Source organism: Globicephala melas, chromosome 8 (assembly GCF_963455315.2).
Source record: "Globicephala melas chromosome 8, mGloMel1.2, whole genome shotgun sequence".
Lineage (NCBI taxonomy): Eukaryota > Metazoa > Chordata > Mammalia > Artiodactyla > Delphinidae > Globicephala > Globicephala melas.
Genome location: NC_083321.1, coordinates 83,874,941 through 83,888,451, shown reverse-complemented (window position 1 = coordinate 83,888,451; position 13,511 = coordinate 83,874,941). Strand labels below are relative to the sequence as shown.

Genomic DNA, 13,511 nt, shown 5'->3' with positions numbered 1-13,511 from the left:
TTAGTCAGCAACACCATGTAAAAGCAGAGGTTACAGCAAAGAGAAAAGCCACAAGTAAGCAGAGAAGCAAAGGAATGGAACATATACACTCAGAAAAGGAAGAAAAGACCATGCCACACTACAAGAGACAAAAGAAGATAACATAGTTAGTGATTTTCTAGTTAGGGTTCCAGCAAGGCCAGCTTTACTTTATTTCCTAACCTTGGATGTCCAAAGAGCTTGCCTATTGTATATCTTCAAAAAAGTCCCTTTCTACTTAGCTAGTGTGAAATGGGATATTGTTCCTTGCAATCAAAGGGCCTTTTCTAAACCATTTTAAAGTCTCTGGTTCTGTTTAGTTGAAGGTTCCCTGGTTTCTCCACTTTGCCCTGGATCCCATTCCAGTTGCCTTTTCAAAGATGCCACATCTTCCGTTATCCCTTCCCTCTCCCCAGTATCATTCATCCCCTTTACTCCTGGATTATTCTGTAAGCATAGTAATAGGCTTCCTCCCACCTGAAAGAATTAAAAACAAACCTCTTAACCCAGACTCCCATTGAGCTTTCACCTCATTTCTTAGTTCCTCTGTACATGAGAAGTTCTCCAACAAGTTACCTACAATTTGCTTCCTTGTCCTCACCTCCTATTTACTGTTCAACCCCACCCAATCTGGCTTTTATCTATCCTTTTGTTGGCTCTGACCAAGATCAACAATGTCTGGATAGCAAAATCCAATAAAGACTTCACTATACTCATCTCATCCATTCAGCAACCTGGGACTCACTTTTCTCCTTGGGGAAACATGCACAGTGGTTAAGAGCCTAGGCTTACTAGCTGAGTATTCTTGAGCATTAAGTTTTCTAAAATACTCCCCACATGTTGTTGTGAGAATCAAATGAGGTAATATGTGTAAACCACTACACAAACCCTCCAATTTCTTGGCTTCCATTTTAACACAATCTTATAGTCTCCCTCCTATCTCTCTAGTTATTTTTCTCAGTCTTCTTTGCTGTTTCATCCTCCCCTTCCCAACCTCTAAGTGCTGGAATGTCCCAGGGCTTTGTTCCAGGCCCCTTTTAATTTTCCATCTTCACTGTCTCCTTAATCATATCTAGCCCTATAGCTTTAAACAGCAATTATGTCCTGGTGATTTCAAAATTTCTATCTCCAGCCTTGACCTCCAGACTCATATATCCAAGTGCCAACTTGATAGCCTGAATTTAATGTCCAACTCATATCTCTCAATTTCCACCCTAGAACACTAGTTGCTTTTTTTTTTTTTTTAATGGTGGGAGTGTGGTTTATTAAGCTGTGCCTTAGTACAGGCTCTGAGGTTTGCCCATGGTGCTTTTAATGTACAAAATGTTCTGCCAATTTTTTTCTTTTTTTTAAAAAATAAATTTATTTATTTATTTTTGGCTGCATTGGGTCTTGGTTGCTGCACACGGGTTTTCTCTAGTTGTGTCGAGCGGGGGCTACCCTTCGTTGCAGTATGTGGGCTTCTCCTTGTGGTGGCTTCTCTTGTTGTGGAGTACGGGCTCTAGGCACATAAGCCTCAGTAGTTGTGGCACGTGGGCTCAGTAGCTGTGGCTCGCGGGCTCTAGAGCGCCGGCTCAGTAGTTGTGGCGCATAGGCTTAGTTGCTCTGTGGCATGTGGGATCTTCCCAGACCAGAGATCAAACCCGTGTCCCCTTCACTGGCAGGTGTATTATTAACCACTAGGCCACCAGGGAAATCCCCTGCCAATTTTCTTGAGCAATGACACCGGGAAGTTGACAGCTAAGTGGATGTTGTACACAGCTCATCATCTGTCATCTGCATGTGGCCAACAGCCACTGCCAGACACAGCACCTTCTTCATCTGGAACTTGATCGTGGACTTCACTTCATCAACTTTGGCCACGATGTTCTCATTGTGGGTCATCACGGAAGGAACTTGCCAGCCTTATTCAGGCATGGGTCCAGGATTCGTGGGATCTTCTTGATCAGAGACTCTGAAGCCAAAAAGGCATCATACTTCTTGGCCAGCTTCTTGACCAGTTTCTTATCCTTGTTGAGTTTCCTTAGCACCTTGATGCCCATGTGGGGTATATCCACAGCCTTGGCCTCATCACAATGCTGCTGGTCCCCCAGAACACATATGGAGAACTTGGGGCAGGGAGTGGACTTAAGCCCAGAGCATCCACATTCACCAACAGCTAGTCTGGCTTCCCAAACTAGCCGGCAGGCTCAGCCAAGGCCTCCCCACACCTCCCCTCTTGTTTTTTTTGTTGTTGTTGTTTGTTTGTTTTTTAATTTATTATTTCTTGGCTGCGTTGGGTCTTCATTGCTGTGCGCGGGCTTTCTCTAGTTGCAGCGAGCAGGGGCTACTCTTGCGTTGCGTTGCACGTGCTTCTCATTGCGGTGGCTTCTCTTGTTGTGGAGCACAAGCTCTAGGCATACAGGCTTCAGTAGTTGTGGCACACGGGCTTAGTTGCTCTGCAGCATGTGGGATCTTCCAGGACCAGGGCTCAAACCAGTGTCCCCTGCATTGGCAGGCGGATTCTTAACCACTGTGCCACCAGGGAAGTCCCTCCCCTCTTGTTTTAAGACCCAGTGTGGGGGTCTGTCCAGCCACACCTGCCTGGAGCAGGGTGTCTGAACTACCCGGGCACTTCAGTGCCACATGTGCCAGGCCATCTCAGCCTCAACCAGAGCCTGAAGGGAGGAGACGGGCACAGGGACACTGAGGGCTGGGTGGGATGAGAATGGTGCCAACCTGGCAGTGCCCAAGAAGCGTTTGTCCTTCTGAGGGTCACAGTTGTTCAGGCTGATCTGAAGCTCCACCATCTCCAAAAACTTCTGGGGCTTGTGCTGGCTCCCATGCAGGACTTCCCGTACCGCCTCATAGAGGGTGTCACGGGAGACTTTACTGCTCATGGTGCCTCACGCCGTGATAACCGGAAAAGTAGAACACTAGTTTCTTTCCAGCATTTCCCTCCTCAAGATATCACATCACAATCTGTCCAGGTGCTAAGCCAAAATCTTAGGACTCACCCTCCATCTGTGCCTAATACCTAGAGATACTCTATCACAGGTACTGTCAATACTGTCTAAAATATACCTAAATTCTTCCACTTCGCTTCATCTGCACTACTGCCACCTAGTCCCAGCCACGATCTCTTGCTACTGTAACAGCCTTTTACTTCATTTCCTGCATCCCCAGCTTCCCTTCTTCAGTCCATCCGGTTTTTAAAACGTAAATCAGGGAGTTCCCTGGTGGTCCGATGGTTAGGATTTGGTGCTTTCACTGCAGTGGCCCAGGTTTAATCCTTGGTGGGGAACTGAGATCCCAGGGGGACTGAGATCCCACAAGCTGTGTGGCGTGGCCAAAAAAAACACAAAAAAACAAAAACAACCCCCCCTCCCCACATACACACACAAATGTAAATCAGATCACATCGCTCCCCTGATTAAAATCCTTTGATGGGGCTTCCCTGGTGGCGCAGTGGTTGAGAGTCCACCTGCCGATGCAGGGGACACAGGTTCGTGCCCCGGTCCGAGAAGATCCCACATGCCGTGGAGCAGCTGAGCCCGTGAGCCATGGTCGCTGTGCCTGCGCGTCCGGAGCCTGTGCTCCGCAGCGGGAGAGGCCACAACAGTGAGAGGCCCGTGTACAGCAAAAAAAAAAAAAATCCTTTGATGGCTTTCCATTGTTCTTGGAATGATATCCACAATCTCACCCTTATCCTACAAGTTCCTGGCTCCTGGAACTGGAGCTCCTGATGATCTGGATGGTATGGTATGATCTGGCTCCTAATGTTCTTTCCTTTTTCTTTTGGTCTTCTTTTCTAATGTTCTTTCCAAACTCATGCCACTCTTGCTCTGTGCCAGCCACACCAGCCTCCTCTTTGTTCTGAACCCATTCCCACCTCAAGCTCTTTGCAGTGTGCCTCTGCCAGTAACAGTCTTTCCCCAGCTTGCCTTGGCTGATTCATTTTTGTTCTTCAAGTCTCAGCTCAAATGATACAACCCCAGAGTGCTTCTCCCTGACTATTTAAAGTTGGCTTCTATTTCAACATGATTATTTCCTTCAAAGCACCTCTCACACTGTGTGAATACAAGGTTCACATATTTAATCTCTCTCTCTCCGTATAATTAATGCAAGCTTCTGAGCGCAGTCCTGTCTTTCCCCCTTCCCTTCCTCCTCCTTTCTCGTTCACTGCTACATCCTTGTCACTTGGCATAGTGCCTAGAGCTCATTAAATATCCCAGGAATGACAAAATTATAGTAGGATCAAGACACTGAACATAATGTGTGATAAATATGTGATAAATGAACACAACTAGTTAAGTTTTATTTGCATATCACAATCATCTTTCAAGGACAGCTCAGCTGCCCCAATAACTCTAGAGACCACCCTTGACAATGCAGGCAGAGGTAGACACTCCAGTCTTAGCTTCTGCACACCCTGTGCACACTCTATTTGTCCCAAACACATAATTCTGTAACCCTCACTGGCCTGTCTCCCCACTAGACTGTAAGTTTCAAGAAGAGACTGATTTTATTTTTTATCCCAATGATGGCAAGAAACGCTAAACAAATGAACAAAGTCTGGTGCTTACTAGCAGCTCTGAAAAACATTTGAGGGGCTTCTCTGGTGGCGCAGTGGTTGGGAGTCCGCCTGCCGATGCGGGGGACACGGCTTCGTGCCCCAGTCCGGGAGGATCCCACATGCCGCGGAGCGGCTGGGCCCGTGAGCCATGGCCGCTGAGCCTGTGCGTCCGGAGCCTGTGCTCCGCAACGGGAGAGGCCACAACAGTGAGAGGCCCGCGTACCGCAAAAAAACAAAAAACAAACAACAACAACAACAACAAAAAAACATTTCAAGTAGGGTAAATATATTTTGAAGCCAACAAAATGGGATAATGAGCTACAGAGTGAGGGCCTACTTTACATGGGATGTTCCACAGAGGGCTCTCTGGAGATGTCACTGGAGCTGAGAAACTGAATATTAAAGAGTCAGCCTGGGGGGACTTCCCTGGTGGCGCAGTGGTTAAGAATCCGCCTGCCAATGCAGGGGACATGGGTTCAATTCCTGGTCCAAGAAGATTCCACATGCCACGGAGCTACTAAGCCCATGTGCCACAACTACTGAGCCTGCGCTCTAGAGCCCATGAGCCACAACTAACTGAACACACACGCTGCAACTACTGAAGCCCACGTGCCTAGAGCCCATGCTCTGCAACAAGAGAAACTACAGCAATAAGAAGCCCACACACCGCAATGAAGAGTGGCCCCCGCTTGCTGCAACTAGAGAAAGCCCAGGCGCAGCCACGAAGACCCAACACAACCAAAATAAATAAATTAAAAAAAAGAGTCAGCCTGGGGAAGATCTAGGGAAAACAGCATTTGATGCATTGGGAAGAACTAGGACAAAGGCCTTGAATTAGAAACAAACTTGGCGCATGCTAAGTATAGAAAGTGGAACAGTATAGTGGGAGCCACATACTCAGGAGAACACAGTCTGGGCTGAGACTAAAGAAACAAGCAGGGACCAAAGAGGCCATGAGAAGGACTCTGGATTCTAGTCTGTGCAATGAGAAGCCACTGAAGGCTTTTCTACTATAAAAACACCACTCTGGCTGAAGTATAGAGAGCTGATTGTAGGAGCAGGAGTAGAAAAAGGGAAGGAGACCAGGCAAGAGCTCATGTGGCTAGTGCTAAGGAGGTCACAAGAGGGGTGGATACAAACAGATGTATATGGAATATGTTTTAGATATAGAACCAGCCAATGGGTGGGTATTAGTATTCTTATTTTACAAGTAAGGAAACTAAAGCACAGGCAGGTCAAGTAACCTGCCCAGAGTCACAGAGCCAATATGGGGCAGACCTGGGATTTCAAATCCAAACAGTCTCACTCTGTTATACATATAGTTTACATATTATACATATATACATATTGTATTATGCATATTATATATTTGTTATACATATTATATATTTTATTTAAAATAGTAATAAAATTTAGGAAGCTGAGGCAACTGCTCTTTCCAAAGTACTGCACTATTTTTGAGTAATTAATGATTTGCTTATGATATTCTTCACTAATCAAGCGTGTCATCAGTGATACTAATTTTTCATTATTTCTGTTCACAGGAGACAAATTCATGAGAACTATCCATATGCCAAAATAACTGTAAAAAATCAGTAAAATGAATTAGAAATTGAGCCATTATCAAGGAAACATTTTGAGAAAACAGATTAATCATTTAAAAAATTTTTCAACTTCTTAGAGGATTTAGCAGTTAGTACTCAAAATACCTTGTGTTTATGCATATTACTGTCTGTATGGGGAAACAAAGTTCCCTTACATAAAACTGATATCCCAAATCTGTATTTCTTCAGGCCTTTATAAAGTTCTCCAAGTATTAAACAGTTATGCTAATTTCAATCAACGCTTTCCATTTTATGTATATGTTCATTTTATGTATTTCATTTATATAATTCCTTTGTTAAAATCTTATATAAACACTTATATTAAATTTTTACATTGTTGAATGCTCCCTCTGTTATGGGTTGAATTGTGTGCCCCACCCAAAAGAAGTCCTAATCCCCAGGACCTTAGAATGTAACTTTATTTGTAAATGTGGTCCTTACAGAAATAATCAAGTCAAAATAAGTTCATTAGGGTGGGCCTTAATCCAATATGACTGATGTCCTTATAAGAAGGGGAAATTTGAACACAGAGACATTTGCAGGGAAGGGAAGTGAAGACACAGGGAGATTGCCATGTGCAGACAGAGGACTGGAGTGATGCATCTACAAACCAAGGAACTCAGATTGCCAGCAAACCACAAGAAGCTCAGAAGAGGCACTTGATTTCAGACTTTCTAGCCTCCAGAACTGTGCAACATATCTGTTGTTTTAAGCTGCCCGATATGTGGTATTTTCTTACAATGGCCTAAGGAAACTAATACACCCTCCTTCTTGGAAATCTCCCCTCCCTTGGCTTTCAGGTGACACTACATTCCTCTGGTTTTCTTCCACAACACCATCCTCTCTTTTCATTCACCTTCACGGGTTCCCACTTGTTCTGCCTGTCCTGAAATAGTGTCTCCCAAAGGCCCTGTACAAAGCCCTCTTCTCTCCTCTGTCTACACACTTGCTGTAGCTGGGCTCATCAAGGCCTGTGGAACTCCTCTCTCAGCCATTCACAGCCAATCAGTCATTAAGTTCAACAGATTCTATCTCCATGCTATCTCTTGAATCTATCCATTTCTCTCGGTGTTTACTGCCAATCAGATCACTATCACCACTTACTTGCTTACCAAAACATTCTGTTCTTTTTTTCTGTATAAGGCTGAGAACTGAGGTTCAAAACTCCACATGGTGAAAGGGAATGGGAAGGGAATGCAAAAACCATGAGTATCCATCAGGCTTCAACCAGGAAAATAAAAACCATTCTATGTGAAACAGAATTTAATGCAGAGAATTAAATGCACAGGTGAGGGACTTCCCTGGTGGCACAGTGGTTAAGAATCCACCTACCAATGCAGGGGACACAGGCTGGATCCCTGGTCTGGGAAGATCCTACATGCCGCGGAGCAACTAAGCCCGTGACCCACAACTACTGAAGCCCGCACGCCTGGAGCCCGTGCTCCTCAACAAGAGAAGCCACTGCAATGAGAAGCCCACGCACTGCAACGAAGAGTAGCCTCCTCTCTACACAACTAGAGAAAGCCCACACGCAGCAACAAGGACCCAACACAGCCATAAATAAATAAATAAATTTTAAAATAAATAAATGTACAGGTGACAGAAGAGCTGAGAACAGGAGACAGCAGCACAGAGATTAGCAACAGGAAGGCACTAGCATGCTCAGGCTGTTAAGACAAAGGGAAGAAGCAGGGTTACCAAAGCCAAGGGGTCAGGGTCACCTGGCAGAAACAAGAACCAAAGGACTGGCAGACATTGTCAGAAACACAATCTAAGGCAGAGAGAGGAAAAAAATAATTATCCTGACTTCTCCCTTCTTATCTCCCAATCTTCCACCAGTTTCTGAACCCAGACAGAAGCCAGATGATGCTGGCACCTGCAAGGGTCGGCCTCACAGCAATACAGAAAGAGAAGAGAAGATGAATCTGGGAACAAATAGGCTCAGGACTGGCACAATGCAGGATTTGTTTTTTTTTTTAAGTCTGAGTATTAAAGGAAAATTATCTTGGTTCAAAATAGCAAGACAGGACTTTAAAGGAGGGAATGGTCAAAAGTGTCAAATATAGTACAAAGAAAAGTCAAGAAGAAGAAGAAAAATTACAGGAAAAGAAAATCACTGGTATTCTTCTGTTGAGCAGTACAGAAATCTAACTGCAGAGGTTTAAGGAGAAATGGATGTAAACGAAGGTGACGAGGAGGACTACTCTTTTGACCATAAGAAAAAAGCAATTCCAGCTGGAAACCAACAAGCTCTGATAAAGTCCATAAAGGTTTCTTGACCGTAAGGGAGAGCTGTGTGTATCTGAAGGCAAAAGAGAAAAAGCCAGTTTAATGGGTTAGAGATCAAGTTCCATTCCACAAAATGGCACTGAATATTGAAAACCTGTTAAGACAAATGGATTTCCATGGTTCATTAAATGACCACTTAATTCAAGTAACAACCAATACAACTAATTCCTAGAGTTCAATTAAATGAACACCACAAATCATATGCTACATAACCTACAACTTCATTTTTCTCATCAGCAACAATTGTGTTTGATTTTAAGCTCCCAGTTAAACTATAAATTAAGAGGGTTCTCCATTTGGTTTATGTTTTGTTTTGTTTTTTACAAAATTAGAGTACTTATTTCACCTAATTCACCAATAAATGTTGGTTGAAACTCAGGATGACCCAAGTACATTTTTGTGATTTCCGACATACTAACAAATATGCTAAGAACTCATGTTTCCTGGAAACCCACTCCTCCTGACTTTTCTATTATCTCAGTCACCCAGGATTAATTTTAGACTCTTCCTTTTCCCTTGGCTCCCACCCTCACTCGGCATTTGTCAAGTTCTACACTTATTCTTTCACAATCTCTTGCATAGTGCTCCTCCCTTTCAGCTCCTACTGCCAACACACCCGTTCAAGTTACATCACACCTAACAGACAATAGTTTTTTCCCCACTTCAATGCTCCTATACCTCTAATTATGACAAGAGCAAAAATATCAACGGTCCTCACTGACTTTAAGTCAAATCCAGACTCTTACAATATGACTGGATTTCAAACTTTATTGCTCCAACCAAACTGGAAAAGTCAAGCTTCACCAACCACACCCTGAACTTCTCTACCTACTCTTTAGCTTTTGCCAGACCCTAAACATGTGGTGCAAGCTAGCTTGCTTTGATGTACGGAAAACAGTAGATTCTTTCAAGGCTGTCGCTCCTGTGTTCCCTAAACACAACAGCCAGAGGAGAAACACGGCTCTGGACGCCCTTAATACGTAAGCATTACTCATCAAGAAAGTGAGTAGCCATTTATTTTCCCTTATAGGTTTGAAGTTGCTCCGAGTCGGTACATCTTTTTATTATCACCCTGTAAGCCCATAATGATTACCTATTGCAGGAAATCAAAATCTCTTGACAATAACGCTCACAAACATGTTTTAAAGAGAAGCTCGAAAACAGTTTTACGGGCCTTCCCTACCCGTCGGGCAAGGTCAGAACCAAGCCCGCGCCTTTCTGCCTGTCAAAATACCTGCCCCACCTGACACACCAGAAAGCAATTATCACGATCCGGGAGAGCCCCCTGAGAATGGAAACGCCCTGTGCGAGCCGGCAAGTCTGAGCGCGTGGCTTTCGGGGCGTGGGTCCCTCCGGGGGCTTCCTCAGGCCTGCACTTAGGGCTCCTTCCGGCCGCGAGGCCGCACGCAGAAGACTTCCGAGGCGAGACCCGAGTCCCAGTCCCTCTCACCTGCATCTGCCTCCGAAGCAGGGGGCTGCGCCCACGGGCGCCACCACGCAGAAGCGCCGCCAGCACAGCCATGGTGGCCGAGCGCCGAGCGGACAGATACCCTCGGAGAGATGTGATCGCAAGCGGCGGGTGCCCGACCCCGCTTCAACCGCCGACCCGGCCGCCTCCTCCAATAGCAGCCTCGGGCCGCGACGGCCGGCGGCCATTGGCCGGCAGCATAGGAGGGGAGGGACGGAGCCTGGCGCTGGGACGCCCGAGCGGCGCGTGGCAGGAAGCGCTGGCTTAGAAGTCTGCTGATAAGGTGCCAGGTCCTCTTTCCACTACTTCTGACCTTCTGAGACCAGTGGTTTATGTGTAACCTGGGCCTTTTCTGTTCACTGGGCCTGCTTCTCTCACTTAATACCCACAAAGCACAAAGGAAATTCATGAAAATATTTTCAAGCAATCCAGTTAGCTTTTCATTTATGATGAGATAATTTTGCAATTGTTTCTTAGTAGGAGGAAGAAGAGGAATAGGAAACATTAATGCCTAACTTTGAACAATTAATAAAATTATATTAACCTTCACAAAAACTCCATGAATTAGATGCTATTATTATCCACCCTTAACTAATGAGATAACTGAGCTACAAAGAAATTAACTTATTTTTCCATGATGGCCTGGAAAGTGGTAGAGCTGGGGTCTGAACTGATAGCATTACATGGCATTGCTTTCCTGTACCTATTTCCAGAGAATGATGTGTTAGGTATGATGTTCTCACGTTTTGGGAACCCACTGCTTAATTTTGGATCTTCAGCTGGAGACAGCAAATTTTTGTGACTTTGTAACATTGTTTTCGTTTATATTTATTTTATTTATTTATTTAATTTTTTTCTATTTCTTTAATTTTGCTTGTTGTTGTTTTGGCTTTTTTTTGCCCAAGTGGCTTGTGGGATTTTGTTCCCCAACAGATATTGAACCCAGGCCCACAGCAGTGAAAGTGCAGAGTCCTAACCACTGGACCACCAGGGAATTCCCTGTACTTACTTTATACAGAAGATAGGAGTGACAACATACAAAGTGAGCACTTTAACCCTACTTACTCCAAGCCAAACCCAGGTTTTTCCTAAAGTAAAATCCCCACCCTTAATTATGTTTTGTAACAAGTGGGAGATTGTATTTTTCAAAGTTGGCCACACCAAAAGTTAGTGTTGGGCTGCACCCCAGCAGGACTTCAAAGCTTGTAATTGCCCAGCCTCAAGATGGAAAGAATCCAGAGTTAGCGACAGAGACATCAATGGTTTATTGGATAGGGGATCTTACTTACACCCAAAGCAAGAGGGTCCTGGAGAGACACACCATTGTTGGCAGCAGATGGCAGGCTGGCAGTGGCAACAGTCTTCCCTACCGGAAGAAAAGGGAATTGTTACGGGGGAATTGATATCAGGTTGCCTCATCAGTTACCAGGGAAACCAGCAGAGGAGACAACCCTCACTGCCCCTTTGATAAACCATCTTTGTGGAGCTGTTCTGATTTAAAGATTACAACACTCACTAGCTGGGGTCAGGGCAAGTAGGTAGGCATTTACTGATCAGGCTCTATGATGAAAAGGGAAGGTCAGTCAGGTGAGTAGGGTATAGGTGAAGCAGGGTCTGGTTGAGGGATGTACAGAGAGCAAGAGAACAGCCATCTTGGGTGGCCTAATCATACAATTAGCCTACCCTACAAGCTCTTCTTTCAATATGACTCATGCTCACTCCTCCAACCAGAGGTGGGGTTGGTGTTCCCTCCCCTTGAATCTGGGGAGGGAATACTGACTGCCCTGACCATGGAGTATCACAGAAGTGAGGTATGTGACCTCCCAGTATAGGTCTAGCCAGAAATATGGATTAAAAAAAGCTCTCTGATGACTTCCAGTCCCAGCCTTCAACCTTCCAGCTGAGACCCCAGACATCATGGAGCAGAGACCAGCCATCCCTTCCTGTGCCCTGTCTGAATTCATGATCCACAGAAACGAGAGAAAATAAATAGCTATTGTTGTTTTAAGCCACTATGTTTTGGGGTCATTTTTACATAGCAATAGATAAATACAGCACCCCTATCTTTACTTTCCCAATCACCCTAGGTTGGTCCCTTAGAGTGGTGTGTAATACCTTCACCTACCAGATCCTCTATAATCAATAAGTCACCAAGTCCTGTCTACTTCCTTTGAATGTCACGCTCAAGCCTTCTCTCTTGCTGACCCTACTGTAGGCCAAGCACAAACTTTTTCGTACCTACGGCTTTAATGGCTATGAAAGGAAATCATTACAATGTGTACCAGTGCTGAAATTGTGTTTGTGTGTGTGTGTGTTTGTGCATGTGTGTGAAATGTACAAGATATATCACATCTTTATCTGAAAAAGTTGAATTTTAAAGAAATAACTGAGAAAATTAAGCAGCTAGTCTGGCCTAATAAACAGAGGCCAAGGCTAATAATTACACTAGGTGAACAAACAGCAAAAGATGACTGGTTATAATAATAGCTCCTTACATAGTTCTTAGTATGGGGCATTTCTTTCACTGTTTAATTCTTTAATCCTCACAAAAACCCAATGAATTAGGGAGCTTTGTTACTCATTTTATAGGTGAGGAAATTTAGATTCCATAAATTGTCCAAGGTCACAGAGCAAGTAATTAGTGACAGAGCTGCAATTTGAACCCAGGCTGTCTGGTTGCCAGAACTAGGCTCTTAACCTCTACACTAGTTTTGCCTTACGAGAGACTTGCCTTAGAAGCACAGGGGTCAGCTTTGGACAATTCTGCTGTCAAAAGCACTATCAGGAAATATTGCCACTATGTTGGACAGCATGACTTCTAGAGAAGTTCAAAGAGACTTAGGGGCAGTTGGGAGAGGAGAGCAAATTTACTCCTGAGCTACAGCAGATAGCTTCCCTTCAAACTAAAATTCAGAAAAATAAGGCAGCCAAAATGTAGTTAATAATTTCATTTAAGAATCTAGGAATTTGGAAAGTCAAATTTTTTTTTTAAAGAAAATAGGGAAATTCACTGCAACAAGAATAATTGTAGCACTTGAGTGGCTTACACTTAGACTCCTAAATAAATAAAATCTAATTCTGATCTTTATTTATGTTTATCAAAAAAATTTAATTAGGAATCCATTCAAAGCATAGAATTGGGAGTTAGGGCAAAGAGGTAATTGTTGACGGTATTAAATAGATGAAATTACCCAAAGAGTCTACAGAGAAAGAAACTTGGGGAACACCTGCATTTAGGTGGAGGAAGAGGACTCACCAAAGTAGATGGAGCAAGAATTATAAAAAGAAAGGTAGCAGAGAATCAGATTATGCTGTGAGCTGTGTCACGCTGCACCCTCCACCTCCACTTCTTTATACATCTGTGATAATCCCCATTCACACCCCGGATGTGAAGCCACAACCACCCTGAGGGGAAGCAGAACCAAAGCAAACAGACAACAGGACACTAAACTTTTTATTCCAGAATTCTAAAGTCACAGTTCAGGTAGAAGACAACAAGTATTTGAAATCCATTTTTCCTACCCCTATCCAATACTAGTTAAGTAGAACTCAGGGGAGAAAGGCTAGAGCTGGAGAG

General features: G+C 44.2%; 1 protein-coding gene across 1 annotated transcript in view; it reads right to left on the bottom strand.

Annotated features, from left to right (window-relative positions):
• Positions 1–10,085, bottom strand: part of ACAT1 (acetyl-CoA acetyltransferase 1) — a 29,782-nt gene extending 19,697 nt beyond the window's left edge. Inside the window, exon 1 of the mRNA XM_030836199.3 lies at positions 9,917–10,085. Coding sequence (XP_030692059.1) covers positions 9,917–9,988 — 72 coding nt within the window. The 5' untranslated portion in view covers positions 9,989–10,085. The remainder of the gene's footprint in view (positions 1–9,916) is intronic.
• Between the last annotated feature and the right edge of the window lie 3,426 nt (positions 10,086–13,511).